General features: G+C 38.0%; 1 protein-coding gene across 2 annotated transcripts in view; it reads left to right on the top strand.

The window, feature by feature from the left end:
- The first annotated feature begins 222 nt into the window (after window positions 1–222).
- Window positions 223–18,649, top strand: part of CHIC2 (cysteine rich hydrophobic domain 2) — a 30,727-nt gene continuing 12,300 nt past the window's right edge. For both annotated transcript variants that reach the window (XM_033059308.1, XM_033059309.1), the window contains exons 1-3: window positions 223–432; window positions 7,076–7,130; window positions 7,265–7,420. In XM_033059308.1, the coding sequence (XP_032915199.1) occupies window positions 314–432; window positions 7,076–7,130; window positions 7,265–7,420 (330 nt within the window). In that variant the 5' untranslated portion in view covers window positions 223–313. The remainder of the gene's footprint in view (window positions 433–7,075; window positions 7,131–7,264; window positions 7,421–18,649) is intronic.

The raw sequence follows: 18,649 nt of genomic DNA on the forward strand, positions 1-18,649 counted from the left end.
ACCGCACACCCACGGCCGCCCCCGGCCCGGCCCGCGCGGCTCCGGGCGGGGCGGGGCCGGGGCCGGATGTTGTTGTTGTTGTTCCTGCCCCGCCCCTCGCCCCCTCCCCCCGCGGAGGGTGACGGGCGCTTCCCCGCCCGGAGCCGCCGCCGCCGCTCCAGCCGCTGCCGCCGCCGCGGCCCCGCTGCCGCCCGGCCCGGCCCGGCCCGGCCCGGCCCGGGGCGCCCCCGCCGGCCCCTCCCGTCTGCCTCCCTGGCCCGCTACCGTCGCGTCGCCCCGGCTCCCCTGGCTCATCGGACGCCCCGGCTCGGCCATGGCGGACTTCGATGAGATTTACGAGGAGGAGGAGGACGAGGAACGGGCGCTGGAGGAACAGCTGCTGAAGTACTCCCCAGACCCGGTGGTGGTGCGCGGCTCTGGCCATGTCACCGTGTAAGGGCCGCGCCGGGGCCTGCACGGCCGGGGCGGGCGGTGGAGGAGGCCTGGGCGCGGGACGGGGGCGGCCGGCAGCGCCGAGACCGTGGGTGCAACTTGGGGCAAGTCGGGGATAGGTGTGGGGAGCACCGGGCCGGGACTGCCGCCCTTCCCCTGCGTCTGTGAGGCTGCGAGGGGGCTCTTCTCGGCCCCACCGGGCAGCTGGGGACCGCCTGGAAACTCTGTGCAGTCGGGTGCAAACCTCTAACTAGGTGCTGAGGAAACAAGACTGGCTTGGGCTGTGACTGGCAGAGGAATGTAAAGTATTTGTCCAAAATGATGAGCTGTCAGGAAGTAAGGTGCCTGTGTTCCTTTGTATAACTGGTATGGGCTAGCACATGACCGGCTGGACTATTGAACAAGGTTGTTTATGTACCTGTTACCCACTCCCATTTAACTTGTGGCTGCTAATATAGCTCTGAGGACTTTAACAAAGAAAAGGCATCAGTTAATCGGATAGCTACGTGTAAAATTATGTTGTGATTGGTGTGTGTTGTTTCACTGTGTTTGACATGGAAGCAACTTTGTTTTGTGGGTGTTTGGTGTCTAGTCTAGCAGCGAGTGACTTGGAGCTTGTGTAGTACTCTCAATAATGTAAGAGATGAGGGTATCATTCCTTCCATCAGTTCTGTCAGGCTCACTCTGTTGAAGTGTAGTAGTTGTCAGTTACAATGTATAGTGTCAGAAGCTGAAATACAAACCTGGAGACGAGAGATGGTAGTACAAACTTTCAGTTTTTTTGTATTCAGTGTTCAGCAGAACTAGGTTTATGGTACAGACATAAAAGCAGAAGATGTTGTGGTCTGTTGCTCTGAGTCTCATAAACTGTACTGATTTTCAGATACTGACCTGACAAATTTTTTGACACTTGGGTACACTGCTGCTTTATTATCTGGTTGACTCAAATACTAATAGCTGGGCAGTGCAGTTAGCTGTCCAGTTAAAAACAGGAAGTAAGGTATGGATAAGCTGAGAGAGATTTGGAAAGTTAGGAGGACATAGAGGGGGCCAGAGGCCAAGGAGGCCCTTGAAAGAATAGAAGCCTGTAGTCAGTGTGTTCAGGGATTCATGAAAAGAAGCCAGTAGCCTTAGTCTGTTTCTGAAAAACAGAGCAAAATCACAACTAGATAGTTTTTGTATTAGTGAATGAAAAGTACAAATAACTGAAACAGAGACAAGCACTGGTTTCTTCTCCAATACTTGAAGGTAAGTTGTGCAAGACAAGATGAAGCCCCGTTAGTGGAATGTTGGGGAAGCTTGTGAAGCATTGGCTGTGACTAGTAAGGGCCTTGTGGTTGAGGGATGGCTACCTTGTTCATTGTTCATTAATAGTTACTAGCTCATTATTACTTTAAGATCTTCTTTGAAGTACTTGTTCTTTAGGTTTTGAATCAGCAATGAAATACCAATGTGTGCCTCCAAAATTAGGCAATTGATCTTCATCTACATTCTTTACTGTGCCAGGTGTTAACAGTTAACTACATAGCATCAGCCACTTATACCTTTGTACAGCCTATAACTTTTTCTGTCGTTGATCCAGAAGCTTATTATTAAAAGTTAGATAGATCCCTTTTAGAACATTCATTTGGTGGATATAAGGAATAGGTCAAATCCTGTGTCCATGATAAATTTGTCTTGCCAGTATAAAAGCATGTATGCATTTTGAAGGTCTGACAAAAATGGTCAGCAGTTAAGCAAATACTGATTGATCTGTCCCTGGCTCTGCAGTTTGAAGAGTTGCTGACTGCTTCTGCTGTGTGTATATTTAAACAGAAGCTCTCTTTTCATAGTCTGTTGTCATATCCTTTCTGACCTTACATAGGAGTCATAATGTTGAGTTTGAAATATGTCAATTCCATGACTATGTATTAACATCAGGAAGGCATTTACCAGTTCTTGATTTCATCCAACAGATAATGGAAGCGTGTGAGTCTTCTAAGCTGAGTAATTAAAATCAATTAAAGGAAAGTAGTTAAATATTAAGTCTTTGCCTTTTGGGGATGTGGAGCTTTTGGTTTTCACTAAGTTTTCTCCTTAAACTCACTTTTTGAAGCATGCTGCAGGCAATGCTAAAATTTAGCATTGTTTGTTAAATATTCAATTAAGCTGTTTTCACACCAGCAGAGTTTTTATGGCTTTGTAACAGGAGTAACATCACCTGGTTGTTGAAAAATTGAGGTTCACTCTTGCAGTGGTAAAAAACTTGAAAGTGATGCGAAAATAGGTCCTTACTTACAACTGAACGGAAAGTCCAAGGTGTTTCATACTCGTTTCTAAAATCATTATGGTGGGAATGCAGTTACATGATGTGTTTGAAATCATGAAGAGAATATTTATGATGGGTGTCTGGTAGTGTTTTCCAGTGATTGTTTTCCTGTTCCTGGACCAGTTGAGACATGTGCCATATATATAGCAGACTGTATTAACTAGTAATACTGGATTTATTCTTGCTGTACTGGAATGATGGAGAGCCATTGGGATGTGTTGATGAATGCCTTTCTGTGCTGTTGTTACAGCACCTTGTATCTTAATGCAAGGTAACTTTTTGTAGGGGAAGAAAGAACTTACAAAAGATGCATTTACCCAAGTAAGTTTCTTTATTATTAAACTGAAGTCTTCTAATATATTTTTCAACCTTACTCTGTATCAAGGACATATGTGTGAAAACAGGGCTATGTGAGAATCATGGAGCATGTTAAGATTTGTGAAATATATATTTATTTTTTTAAGGGTTGGGAACATGTGGACCTAAAAAGTAGAGTTAAGGGCAGTGAAAGAATGGCTTAGTGTCCCCATTAGAGAGTACAAAGAGGAAGAGGATAGTATGTGTCTATTTTTTGTGTTAGGATGATCTGAGTTGCATGTTGGGAAAGGTTCCACATTGTTTGTGTCCTATACTGTAAACTTCTGTACTTTAAAGTTTCCACCTCTCTCCATTTTTTTCTCCACTGTACACGAGGGCAAGAATTTATCTGGAGCTTTCAAGTGGAGTCAGGTTCCAGAAATGCTTGTTCAGGTCCAGGAAGAGTGAAGAAAGTACTCCTGCATGAGAGGAGCATAGATCTGTTGAAGACATGATTAAAGTGGGAAAGGCATAGAGCAAGCAGAGAAGGGTCCATGTCACTGGAGATGCAGTATTGTGCAAAGAAATCTAGTGCTATAGTAGGATAGCTCTGAGGAAATGTTGATTTCCAAGGTTTTATTTTAAGGCTTTGTTTTTTTGTTTTTTGGTTTTTTTTTGTCAGAGCAGTTATGTATTTACATTGAACTTGTACTAGTGTTCTGTGGAATTTGTGGTACTTTTATTTCCGAATTTCAGCTTGCAGTCAAGAGTGATAATTCTGAGGTCACTTAACTACTTATAATGTATGGTATGCTTTCAATGTATAAAGTCATCCTTTTCTACTACCTACATATGGTGACAACAGTCTGATGTGTCAAGCTCAAAATTATGCTTGTAGCTGTTTGAGTTAGCTTCAACTTCGCTACCTCACCATGTATTAAACATTACCACTAGCCATGAGTACAGGCTCTCAATCTCTTTGCCTATAACTTCAGCCAAGTGTAACTGCATTGATTGGAAGTTTCTGTGCCTCACTCTGCCTCAGTGTTTGTAATTTCAGATAGCTGTAGAGCTTTTCCAGTGGGGGTTGCTTTTGTCAGGCATGACTTTTTTGAGCTTTATGAATATTTGTTTGTGTTTGATGGAGCTGTCAACATTTGAATACTTCACAAATACTGATTTAATAAACTAATTACATGGTTAAGTGGTGTTACCTTTGAGTTTTGAGACTTATGATGGCAGCTGTGTATCTTGAACTTGGAGTCATTCTCCAAGTTTGACTGCTTCTAAAATGTATGTGAATCCAGGGGGTTTTTTCAGACTTTGATTTCCACTTCAACTTACTGGCAATTTTAAGTAGGGCACGACACTTAAGTGATAGGGCGTGACTCTGAGGTTTACATAACTTTTGCCTCAGCACTTAGTTTCACTCAGCAGTTTGAAGAAAGGGTGGATGGTCCTCCTGTCATGAAATATTCAGCAGGATTTTCAATGGTAGCATGTTTCCAGTAAGTTACATTTCCTTTGTTCTGTGGTGAAGTAGTAAACTTGCCATATGTGTTTCTGTGTAACAATTCTCATTTTTATTTTACCAGTTTTGAGAGGCTTACGGTCTTGCAGTGCAACTATTCTAGTTACAAATACTGAATTATGGTAGATAATATCTGTGCAAATAAGGTCTTCTGTAAGATCTTATTGCACCCTTTCAGTATACAAAGGAGGCTTATAAGAAAGGTGGAGAAAGACTTTTTGCCTGGGCCTATAGTGACAGGACTATGGGGAGTGTTAAACAGAAAGAGCATAGGCTTAGTTTGGGTATAAGGATGAAGGTGATGAGACACTGGAACAGGTTGTCTAGAGAAGGTGTGGATGCACCATCATTGGAAGTGTTCAGTGGAACACTTGGTTCCTTGGAAGTGTTGGTTGGCTGCAGCTTTGAGCAACCTGATCTAGTGACTGGGAGATGATTTTTGGTTCCTTCCAACACAAATCATTTTATGTTTCTATGATTCTACTGCTTGTAACCAATGATAGGAAAATTACCTGCTTACTTTGCCTGAAGACCCAATGAAAAAGTCACCTACAGCCTTAAACTATGTAGCCCACTGTGGTGCTGCAAACTTTGGCAACAGGCGTTGCTGTGGATGGATTGCGTGTAAGTCTGGCTGTTCCTGGTGTCCATTCTTCTTGTACTCTCTGGCATCTGCAGCTACATGAGTAATGTATTGCTTTAGTGTGTTTGTCAGGGACCTTGTGTAATCTCACTTCAAATCTGTTGGCACTGTTTGCATCAGTAATGTCAAGTGGAAACAAACCCAGAAGTTAGCTACTTGCACCTTATTTTTAGCTGCACTTTCTTTCGACTGTTTTAAACCAATTTCTGACTAATTTCAGTCAGTGCTCTCTGTTGTGGGATTTGGTGATGAACACTCCCCTTACCCATTGCCTTCCTGAAACTTTGCACTTTAATCAAATGTCCCCCTCAGCTTTCTCTTTTCCAGCTTAATGCCAGCCTTAGTCTATTGAGGCAGCTGCTTTATTCCCCTTATTATACTAACCTTCCTTCTTTCTGCCTTTTTCTAACTCATGGAATATGGATGCCAGAGCTGCACCCAGTTCTGAATATCTGGGTGTATGAGGGTTTCATGCAGAGTCAAAAGGATATTAATCACTTTCCCAGTGGTGCCCAGTATTTTATTGCTATTTCTGGTGGCTGCTGCTTGCACTGAGCTGATGTTTAAGAGAATCGTGAGTGGTGATATAAGATCTATCCTGTGAGCTGTACCTGTCAAACTTCAGTTGAGTGTCACATAAGCATAATTGAGAAATCCCAAAATTCACCACCTTTTATTTATTTACAAAGAAACTCATCTGCCACTTTGTTCACTGGGTTTTATGAGATTTCACAGTAGCTTACCACATAACTGCCTGTTTGATTACTTGGACAAAGTTCTCCATTGGCATGCTGATCATTCAGTTCAGTAAGAAAATTGAAAACCGACACCAAAATTCTGGAAAGTACCCAGCTGCTCAAGAGCATATTGCAAAAGCAAATTATGTGTTTAAAATCTTCAGCTGTCAAGGTTCAGGTAAGCTTTTCTGCATTCAGTTCAGCAATGTGTGGTAGGTGCTACTGCTGCCAATATTTCAAGTCTTGAGCAGTTTAGTTTCTGATTTTTCTTTGTAGTGTCTGATAGACTGCTCTGGTTTATATTTAGAATTATTTTAATTACAACTTAAATTTTACACTGACTGCTGTATACCAAATTAGTAGCCAGTCACACAGTGTTATTAATGATTTTATAGTCTGTATAGTCTCTACTAAAAGTTACTGCCCAGCCCAGATGCCAGAAAATATTCAGATTCTTTTTGAGGTTTGTCTATTCAACCAAAAACTGTAAGGTAGAAAACATATTTTTAATAGATAAACTGACACTCTTCTGATCTTTAGATTTTGTGAAACCCAGTTGATTCAATAACTCTAGCTCATTTCAAATTGCTTCACAACTTCGCATTTATAATTAGTTATTGTTTAAGCCATGTTCTGTTACTTATGTAATAAAGTTTCAAAACACAAAACGCTATTTCTTTTCTGAAAATCAAACTGGTGTTTATTCCATTTTTATGCTTAGAACAGTTGCTTAGCACTGGATGAGCTTTTCTTCAAGATACATCTGTACTGGTACAGGAGAGAGGTAGTTCAAACTGTGGCCTTAAATTGCTTCCTTTTCCTCTTAAGTACTTCACTTACCTCACTTGCCACTATTGCTTATGGGTTTTGCTGATTTTGAGGAAGAATCAGTAGTATCAAGAGAACTATGAGAAGAGACTATGGCCACAATGGTTTTCAATCTGTGTACAATGGTATATTTTTGTTTGTTAGTATAATTTTAAGAATTACTCTTAATAACAGTAGTGTTTCCCTGAAATTAATGCTGTTTCTGATGCAGACCCTGAGAGTATTATGAGGTGCTTGTAATTGTGGCATGGATTAGGGTTACTTATAATTTTGGTAAAATCTAAATTTTGTTTTTGCAGGTTTGGACTAAGCAACAAATTCGAAGCAGAATTTCCTTCATCCTTAACTGGAAAGGTGAGTATCTCTGAAGAGAAGTTTGGAATTGAGGTTTTATTACAAAAACAAGTGTTCCAAGTATAAAGTACTGTAAAAGTAATAAATTGCACTGCTGTAGTACTAGTTTGTTTCTTTTTTAATTTCCCATGTAGGTTGCACCTGAAGAATTCAAAGCCAGCATCAGTAGAGTTAACAGTTGTCTTAAGAAGAATCTTCCAGTTAATGTGCGATGGCTACTATGTGGATGCCTTTGCTGCTGCTGCACTTTAGGTTGTAGTATGTGGCCAGTTATCTGCCTCAGTAAAAGAGTAAGTTGAATTATTAATACAATTTTTGATAAAATTGCACTGGTTTTGTTCTCATTTTGCTTGTTTTCTTTTTCCCTCCTTCACCATTAAAAACTGTTGCTAGAACATACTTAAATCACTTATTTTGAACATTTTGGTATCAGTTGCCTGCTGTACTGGTTAAAGTTACAGGAGACACCAGTCAGGACTTTGAGCTTATAATTCAATGAGAGATAGCGTAGCTGAATGCCTCCTAGAGCATCTATTGTAAAGCAATTATTGTTGTTGAACTAACTTTCAACATACTCTTTAATAGTTGCATCTTCTCGGTGATACACTGTTTGAGATTATCAGAATTTGGCAGTGAATGAGTGGCAGTTTGGTTTTTGAGGAGCTTCTGATTACACTGTAGTCCCAAGGAACCACGTGTTTTTTGTTAGAAAGGCAGTTTTTAAAAAGAATAATTGATTTTTCTTTTTGAATTTTTCTTCCAAGCTGTAGATGAGTAAGATGCTTTTTTTAACATGAAGAACTTGAAAGTAGCCTTTTGTCTGTGTACACTTCACACTTAGAGCATTGTTGACAACAGAAGCTCATTACACGAGCCTGGTTTTCACTTCCTCTTTCTCAGTGTGGTTAATTAGGCTACCCTTCCACCTCTTCTGTTTCTGTGTGTCTAAAAATTGTCTTTGACTAGTTCTATTTCACTGCTTTGCAATAAGTGTCTGTGCCTCTTCATCTCTTCACTGTTTAGTATTGTTCGTCTTTCCATTTCATGTCACGCCTTGTATATGTTCTCCCTTGTGTAATACTTCTTAATGCTACAACTTATGTATAATTCAGTACACTGAACATTACCATGATTTTATCAAAATCCTCATTTTTAGAGTTAATAAAGGAATGCTAAAAAAAATACTTATAGGATGAACATTGAATGTAACAAAACCTATATGCATTTTTGTATCATCTAACTATCAGTGTTAAGATCTTTTGCTTAGTCCCTTTAAGGGATTACTTAAGGGTAGTTTTAATTGTATACAAAATCAAGTAGAAAAGCCTCCTGGTAATGTTGGAGTTTGTGGAGAAACTAACTAAAACAAAAATATTGGTGTCAGTGTGAATTATATCAAACCCTAAATTTTTTGTCTTCAAGCTGTTGCAAACTAGTAAGTATCCTGCCCCATGATTGTATATCCGTAGCCCAAAAATCTGCCAGAAGAAATTAGAATCTGGTGATTGCTTCAACAGATAAGCAGGTGACTTAACTAGCTTGCAGAGAAGACCTTTACCATTCAAGGCCTAGCACTGTAGGTAACAAACACAAGGAAAGCGTCCATTGCTACTGTCCATGTTTAACTTCTAAATGAGAATGCTTCTGGTGTTATGAAGTTTGACCCAGTTTTCTCACATAATGTGTTATAGCAGGAAATGATAACAGGATGTAACTTGGTAGGGCCTGATGTCACAAACTCTCATCTAATCAACTTTTTATGCATTGTTAAATAGTGTCAGAAAAAATACAAGGGCTTCCAGCATCTGGGGTCAGAAAACAGTTTGAAGCTGAGAGGTTCTGTGTGGGAACCTGGTGAAGCAATAGTTAGGAGTTGTGTGGGATAAGGTAAAAAGGTAAGCTCCTTCCAAAAGGAAAAATCTGGAAAAAAAAACCCAACACAACCATGAATACTTTGTTCAGAGGAGGCTGGAGAGAGGATAGTGGTGTCATTGCTGCTGTAATATAGAATGCATGTGGAGAGAAGAGTTCTGGAAAGAGTATGAGCAGCAGGAGTGTAGACACAGATTTGTGACTGAACTTGTGTAAGCCATCGTAGAGTGTGGCCCAGACTATCAGTAAATGTTGCATTTTTCCTGTTAAAGTTGGAACCAGAAGATATTTATGGACCTTTACATGTTTTTCTGCGCTTGGATGTCCAGCATTAGTGCAACTTGGGACTCAGTTGCCTGAACAAAATATCTCATGCCACCACAGATGGCACAATGGCACTAGACACTGATGACAGTTTGATTATTCTTCCAGAGTAAAAGTAATTTAAATCAATGTGGAGATTTCAGATCAGTACCACTTGTCCATGTCAACATCTTGCCAAATGAACATGTGCTTACAGGGTTATTTCTCAGACAGAAAACTCAGAACTTGGTGTCTGTTGGGCATCTGGAGAGTATATATAGAGAATTAATTAACTTGTGTTCTTAAAGACAAAGTGAAAGGGAAGAGAGTGCTTTCCTGAATTCCTAACTCTTAATCCTGGAAATGGCTGGGAAAAAATGTTTTTCTTTGGTATAGGAGTTAAGGGGGAAAGCTGTGAAGTATTTTTCAAGGACATGTTTGGAAATTCTAGTGTAGGAAACAAGGAGAAGACTTTTTAATGATTCTAGTCAGGGCTACTACTTTTACTTACCAAAAAATGGTGAAAAGTTACTGCCACTTGGGTTACTTTTATAGATATGAGTGGATTTAACTTTGTCTTGGTAGACTCAGAGCAGGAAAAGGTGAAGTGATATTAATCCCTCTTACATGGAATTACAGGGCTTGAACCCTGTAAGATCTCAGTACTGGATTGTATCCACAAGCTTTTCTGCATAAAAGAAAAATCTTAGGACTTTCCATCAGTTTATGTTAAAGTGCTGTGACAAGTGCAGGAAACTAACAATACGTACTTTCCTAGAAGTGTGGAATGTAAGAGAGTGCACTGGGAATTACCTGGAGCTGCTCAGCAAAAGCAGCAGTTGTAAAGAATGCCTGGTCCATCTAGATTCCAGTCTGTTATTTGCTCGGTAGCTTCCAGTAGAACTGTGGCAAGAAGCAACTTCATATTCTCACATTTAAAAAAGAAAAAAAAGAAGGAAAAAAATAAAAATTCATTTACTCCCTAGGTTTGCTGCTAGGACTGCAGTTTTGCTGATACATAAGTCTAATGTATTTGGTGTGAACTACTCATATTTGAACTCTTAAACTGCTTTTGTTTGATTTTACCTGTGTCTTGGAAGAGGGTTTGTTGATCAAATTATGTTCCGTACTTTGACTTCTTTAGCTGTCCTTTCCCTGGCTGGGCTCAGCCATAAGTATAGTCACAACAGCCAGGATTCTTGAGGAAATGGGGTCCATGGTGATGTATGCTTGTTTCTTCCCTTTAATTTTGAGATACAATGAATTATTTCCCACTCACAGTGTAGAAGAAATGATCAGTAAATAAAAGGTTGCTTCTTTACGTTACTTGCACTTGTCTGAGAAGTGTTCCCCAGAGAGCTTTGCTAGCTCAGCCCTGTTCTAAGTGATTCCCGGTGAAAGGACAGTTACTTGGAACTGACTTGTGCTATGTCCTTTGCTGCAGTGATCACAAAAGACTCCCAAGTCTTTCTAATTATAAAGTTTGATTTCTGAAAGCATGGTGGGAGTGTTCCCATCCTGAAATTTGTGCAGATCGTGTTTTAATTGCACAACAAAAATATACAAATCTTCATATTTGCCCTTTTCTATTGAAATAGAAGACTAAAAAATTTGCTTTGTTGAATTACAGATATAGTGAGCTAACAAGTGGGAGGGTTTCTCAAGGATTTTATTAAATAAAACAACAGTTTCGGCTATAGAATTGCTTACTTTTAATATAGAAGAGGAATTTTTTTCAGAATGACCAATTGAGAAGTGTCTGTTTTAATGAGTCTGAATCAAAATACCCTGGTCTTGAATTGCTGGTGTAGTTTGCAGCTCTTTTTCAGAGAAAGATTTTTTGGTTTTTTTATGGTTCATATAGACAAAATGTCAATTTTTGCTTCAGAGTTAGAATAATTTTCTTAGTGGTTCTCTGCATTCTACATTTCTATTACCCTTCATTGACTTTTTAAATTTTAAAACGGGAAAGTTATCACAAATGTAAGTGCAATTTCTGAAATTGCAGTTATTGAAAGTTTGTGTATAATTGGAATACACACTTCTTTTTATGCAATGAAAAATAAGGTAATGGTTTGTCTCCTTAAGTCAGCCGGTGCTTCAGACTAGGTATTTATGAAGCCACAGATGTTTGTAAGTTTAACTGTTAATTACATAATTTTAGTGTGTTTCCATGCAGTGAAAGCTTTCCCTTCACTGAATTTTTGTTTTCAGTACTGATTTTGGAATCTTTGTATAGTGTTGTTTCCTTTCTTACTTTGCACTGAGATGTTTGAAAAAAGCCTGCTACTCTTTAGCAGTAAAATAAGTGTTTTATTTGGTTCAGTATCTTATTGCTTCTCTCCTTTTATGTGGTCTTGATTTGATTTTAATGAATAAAAGTTGCAAGAAAGTTGCAAGAAGTACAATCCTTCATTTGCAGATCTAGATCATAAATGATCTTGAACAGTTTTACTTATAGAAGGCACCGTCTTTTCTGGGACAAATTCCAGGTTGTACAAATGAACATTAGGTCTTTAAGTTGTGGTTCTTCAAATAGAAAGAGTGGCATAGTGAATTATAATTCAAAAAGCACTGCAGGCTGAGGTGTCCATTTGAAGCCACTTTTTCAAATGAATTGGCATTCATTTTCAGTATTAACTAAATGCTGCAGTTCCTGATGGGTAAATAGGATATATAATTTCAACAGAAACAGTAACAATGAAAGCTATGATAGAATTGCAGTACTGCTAGATTTCTTAAAAGCTGGTATTGTACAAGTAAATTGCATGTTTCAAATGCTTCATGGGCAATCTCTTAAAATGAATAGAATTAGATATTTAACAGAGTCATCTGTACTAATACTTCCAAGAGTGATTTGTTTGTTTGTGAATTCACACAAAGCTGAGGAATGCTGCTTAAGCCTCATCATTAGTTTGTCACTTTCATAGCAGTTTACATCTTCAGCGTGCTGTATAAACATAGCTAATTGCAACTTCCAAAGTATAAATTAAATATATGGTGGGGAAGCTGGAATGAATTTTCTTCAATCCGATAGTGCTGTCAGTGGATGATACTAATGTTAAAATACGTTAGATCGGTTGATTGAATTTATGAATACATTACATTTATTTTCAAAACTGAAGAAAATGTATGTTTTTCTCGTATGCCTCCCTGCCAGGGACTTTGCCCTGGAGATACTCTTAATAGCATAATGCTTTTCTGAGGAGTTCCACAAGGCAATTGCAAGACAAAAGGTGCCTTGTTTTTGAAGTATCTGTTATGACAGTTTACATTGTAGTTTAGTTTGGAAGAATCTTTAAAATTGTAATGTAATTATTATGATTATCCTAACCAGAGCACGTATCATCTCTGTGTTGGCTCTAGTCAACTTAGTATAACTTTTTTTAAAGTATAACTTGTATGTATCAAATATGCGTTCATGACCATTATTTCCAAATGTATTCAGAGGTTTTTTTTTAAATGTAATATTAACTATGAAATTAAACTTTTAAAAAATCAGAAAATTCAGGCCTGGTATATTTTGCTTTAGATATTGTTCACTATAATTTTGGTCAGAAGAGTCTTTAAGTTGTCCATATACTCAAGTAGCTAAGCTTGTAGAACAAATAAATGTGTAATCATTATTTTTCCTATATCTGAGATCAGATTTCATTTCCTTCTTAGCAACCTACAAAAACTCACCAGGTTTTCATGTGCTTTCCTAAAGGGTGTGGTAGTGAGTGGTTGGGGTGTGGAAGCAGCTAGTTTTACCATGTCTTTTTAGTTGCAGACTTGCTTGGTGGAGGACAGGACAATAAAATTGACATGAAGAGTACTTACAGATAAAAGTAGATCACAGAATATTAGTTTATTTCTTTATAGATCAAATGCAAACACTTTAGTGCTTCAAAAATATGTATTCTGAAGTTAAATTTGTGATTTTGTTAATTTTTGTGTAAATCCTAATTACAGTGTATCTCCGGGATGTATAGTGAATATTCTAAATGCTATTTAAAATTTGATTACATTTGTAATTAGAATTATGTCTCTGAACAGTTTCATATTAATCAAAACCATCGGAGTAAAATTAACATTTCCATGTTAAAGTCTCTTTTACCTTGTGATGCCTAAGGTATATAAAGGGATCATTCAGTTTGGGTTTAGTGTTGCTTTTTATATTGCTCTTCCTGTCCAGGTTGACGTGTTCCTGAAACTACAAGTGTGAGTTGGGTGAAATTTACATAGAGCTATTTTGAAAGAGCATGCTAAAAATGGTCTCGTTAGTTGTCAGATTTGGAAATCAGTTTAGAAAGGAACATTTTTAGGATTCTGTCTTTGGCAATTTAAAGATAATCCCAAATAAAGAACTTATTGAGGAAAGAATTAGAAGGCAAAACTACTTGAAATTTATATGATAAAATTAAACTAAGTAGAAAGCACTTGACAGAACAATAGCTTGTTAGACTGTTACTGTAAAACAGAAAACTAGAATGAAGTTCTGGCAAGTGTGAAGTAGTGACACACTTCTGTGCCTCTTCTGTTGATTTTTTTCAAAGTACCCTAGGTCTGGAAAGTATTAATTTTTCCACTTAAAAACAAATCACAGTAAAATGTTATTTTCTGCTAAAGTATAGCATTCTTAGTAGCATATAAAGAAAGTTTTATTTAATGAAGAAAACAGTTGTTCAAGAACCATTACTACTGACAGAACAGTTGGGAGGATGAGGGGGGCAATTCAACAAAAGAGAAGAGTGAAGGAGTTAATAAATCTTAATTAATAAATCTTGTACCATACAAACCCATGTAAAGTGTGAAGTGACCAGATACTTCTAATTTTGTAGCTCATAAAAATATTTTTTGCTGAATTTTGGAATAAGTTACTGAATCTAGAATAATAATGATGATACAGGATCAACCAGTATTTTTCTGATTCAGCCCTCAGATATACAAAGGACTGTATAGGCTGTCCCTTTGGGAGGGATCATTCTATTCAGCATGCAGACTAGTGAAGTGATGGATTTTATAATCGTCTAAGGAGTTTTGTCAGGTTGTGCTGCCTTTCAATCTTTGACTGAAAGACTGTGTAGCTTCTCTCCCCTTCTTGTCCACTGCCCTTAGACACTCCTACAGCAGGAGTCAAAGGATTCCTATGTACTAATAAACTAATCCTGGGAGTGTTCCTAGGAATTGGTGCTTTATAATTTGTACTTTTAGAAAGGTCCCTGACAGGCTCTGGGTCTGTATTGTGTAACGATTCATAGGCATTATCAGAATGCTTCAGGCACTATGAGTGGTTTGGAGGTTATGAAAATTTACTGATAGAGATGTAAGCTGTTCCCTGCCAGCTGGCTTGAAATGAATGGGAAAGTTTCTGGGCACGGTTTCATTTCTTAATAGAGATGTAACCAGAGATCCCTTAGCTTCTCAACCTACACTGGCCCTGAACTATTTTCCATAGCATACTCCTGGATATTTTGGAAATAAATGACAGTAACCAAAATTAACATTTTTCTAACCTTAAAAGAGGAGATTGAATTTTCATTCATGTTCAGTGTAAAATTTCCCACAGAGAATGACACCAGATGAGTTATTTGGTGGAGATTTGATCCTATTTTCATCCCTGTTACGGTGAATTCCATTTTACATGTTCATTTTCTGTGGCCTTTTCTGTGAGAATGTCCTTCAGCAGGAGATGGATGCTTTAGATTGTCATGGCTGGATTTGAATAATTTGCTTGGAGGGATCAGAGCTTCATGGGTTTTGTTTCCATGTGACGACAGAATCAGAGCTCGAATTTAATCCTAGAATGAATGAGTTACAAGTCTTTATTTAAAAGTTCAAGTAATAACATTTAAGTGTAGTCGTGATGCTTCATGGATCAGTTCAACACCTGTCTGCCTCCAAAATGTGTTTTTAACCACATTACAAGGCCTTCTGAAGGGAAATGTGTTATTTTTGCCACGGTCAAGACTATTTCTACTACAAGGCTTCTCCACAGTATGATACTTTCACAGATGGTTGCCTCTAGTCAGTGATACCTCTTTATAGAAAGTAGCTAGCAGCACTTAGTTGGTGACTTAACTCTTGTAAGACAGCTGAAATATCCAGTGGTTAAAATACCAGTTAGCATCTTGAATCTTTTGGATTTTGTATATTTGAGAGGAAACTTACAGAAGTCTTTAATCAACTTCTAGGAACTTTCTTTGATGGTTTCTCTCTGAGTGTCTCTACTGAGACCAAAATGCCTTTGGAAAATACTCAGTATCTGTCAATTAGTACATTGGTGATAATACAACATCCCTCCATGCTAATATGCATGGAGTGTATGTTTCTGTACACGTTCTCTATTCTGCTCATGTTTAATGGCTTTACTGCTTTCTTTAACACTTCAGGAATTTGACAATCAAGGCAACCAGAATAACTGAGGAATCATCTTGAGTTTAGGTATTAAAAAGTGTTACATGTAGTAGTGTCAAATAACACTGAACTTCTCTTCATATCAGCAAATATTTGCTGGAAGAGACCTTTCTAGAAAGTAATTGGTGTGACTTGATTCACTAAGCTTTAAAATTCATCTCTTTGTGATGTACCGACCCAGGGTTGAGACCCGCTCAAATGAGGTTAAGTTTATGGATCATGTGAGACAATATCCTCAGGGCTGTCTTACAGAATGAGAAATCAACTTGATGTCAGTTCTCCTGCTCCAGAATTCTGTTGATTTCTCTATCTGTATATTTCTCTGTATGATCTGAGCTTTGATCTGTGCTTTAGGCTGGGCTCACTTTCTGCACAAAATAATCAATATAGTAAGGCAAGATGCAACAGTGGTAATCTTGTTGGACAAGGCAGTTATTTCAAGATCGTATAAAAAGCACCAGTCTGCTGCATTTATTTCCAGATATTCTTCATTCTGTCTAGTACAGATTTCACTTGCTTTCTTGCATGGATGCTGAAGTGGCTTCTGGTATGAGCACCCTTACAAAGGTCTAAAAAAATATCCTAGCTACTAAGAGAAATTATGGAAGATCTCCATGTAGTAGGACAGACATCTTTTCAAACTACTGTACAGTAAAGCAGATAGTCCAGGATGTCAGGATCTGAAATCAACTCAGTTTCACCTTTGTGATCTTTTCCCTTCACAAATGGAGAATTCCATAGCAAGATGGGAATCTTGCCACTTTGCAGTTCATGTTGGTTTACTTGAGGTATAGTGTTCAAGATGAGGACGTTCTCGGCACAGATGTACATCATTCAGTTAAGTGTTTTGAGTACAGCTTTGGCATTTTTGTGGTACCAGTATGGGCCTCAAAATTGGCTTGGGGGATGTTCTGGTGTGTTGAAAGTGAGCATTATGTGACTCAGTTATCTTCTAACTATTTCATCATTTGTGCTGATAGCTAAATTACTTGGGTATAAATTTTGTAGTCAGAATGAATAGAAATTCCTGCTTCTGTAATTTCTTTCTTTGAGAGAGCAGAGATACTATAGTTCCGACCTCTGGCAGGATCCTTTGACTTTTTTCTCTAGTGTATAATACACATTCTGGCCATATGAGAAGCTAACAAAAGTCTGTCTAGTGTTGCCTCTTTGTATTTTGAATTTTAAGCATAAAGTATATGTTTAGGATGATTTTCAAAACCAATAATACTTGATTGTGGTAAAGTTTTGTATGAAGGAATGTGAAAATCTCATGCTATTTATTGGACTGATAGTGCACTATATATACATATGTTTTCAGATGAGATGATAAAGATCAAATACGCATAGTGAGAGATGCTTTGGTTTTTCCCAAACAACTACAACTACAATTGTTAGTGGAGGACTATCCATGTTATTTCCTCACATAATAAAGACAAAGGGAGGTAGTCAAATCAGCACCATTTTGGAAGTAATGTAAGATCCTTTTGTTTAATACTGTACAAATCATTCACTGATTTGCAGCAGGACTTGAGGGGGCCTTGGCCCATTTGCTAGTGTGGTTTAGTGCAGTGTGCATGTTCCTGCTCACGCACTGCCAGAGGGACCCTGTTGCTGCACAGCCTTCCGGTCCACATCATAATTCCATCTAGAGTTAACTGGATAGACACTGCAAAGATGTAACAGAAATGTCTTGCAGGTGGTAATATATTCAGTACTATCCTTCTTTCTGCTTGGAAAGTTCACATTTAGGCTTAGATTTTGTTTTTTCTTCCATGTTTGAGGGAAAGACTTTATTTTATTGAATCAGGCCCGGTAAGATTAGTGAAGGTGTATTCTGCACAGGGGTTCTTTGAGAGTCAGATTTTTCAAAAGACACTGTTAGACATTAATATCTTCAAAGAATCAGTTATTTTACAGAAATATTTCATTAAACATTGCATCTAGACCATTGAAGAGGTCTATTTCACAAAATTCTTGGATGGCATTGAAGACTATCTGCTTTTTTTTGTGAAATATGTTAAAAAGTATACTTCTTATCATTGGTAGGCTGGAAAGTGTACTCAAATTGCAGGTTTTTTTCTTTGCTCAAATATTGGACTGGGTTTTTTAAGAAAAAAAAAATTAAAAGCTGGAGAGTATTAAATCTTCCTAATAAGCAAGTCTCTCTTCCACTTAATTTGTGCTTTTGTTGTGGCTAACAAATAATTTGCTGTATGGGTTTTTCTGTACACCATTGATAGAATATACAAGCTTGTCATCCTAGTGTGCTGGAAATGCTACACTCAAATCAAGTGTTCCTTTCTGGTTTTGTATATCCTCACCTGCTCCTCACTGTAAATCATTGAGATGTCAAGAGCAGTGATTAATTAAGCTGCACGTGCAAGTGCTTTTTTTCACCTGTCAAGTAGGAAGAAAACTTACTATAGTGAATTGTGTGATGCTGTTTAATTAATTTCTTTTTATTCCAAGCTCTGAGGTTTGCAGAAATATTTTACAGTCTAATTTTCATTAACATTTCTGTATTAATAATGTAGTGTGTTTGAGAGCTATGACTATCCCAGATTATACTATAGGAAGAGTGGGTAGTATTTAGGGCTCTGGGAAGATAAAGAATCATGGTCTCGAGTCTACATGTTTTTTTATCTCATGCTGATCAAATGACTTTAAACTGTCCTGTTGTTTGAATAAACCAATTAATAGTACCTATCAATTTCTTATTTATATTTATGTGTTGTAATATAGATGTAATTTTATTGGAATTTGAAAAGCTTGGATGATTTTCAGCAAACAATGAAATTAAATTGTATAGTGATCTTAATCTATTATTAAAAGGTCCTGGAAAGGAAGATTACAAGGTAGATTCAGGTTTTGAATCAGTTTTGCCATTGGTTTAGCAGCGGGTGGGCAGGCAGATGCCTGCTCAGAGTAGAACCTATTGCCAT

The sequence above is a fragment of the Catharus ustulatus genome, chromosome 5 (assembly GCF_009819885.2).
Source record: "Catharus ustulatus isolate bCatUst1 chromosome 5, bCatUst1.pri.v2, whole genome shotgun sequence".
NCBI classification, from domain to species: Eukaryota; Metazoa; Chordata; class Aves; order Passeriformes; family Turdidae; genus Catharus; species Catharus ustulatus.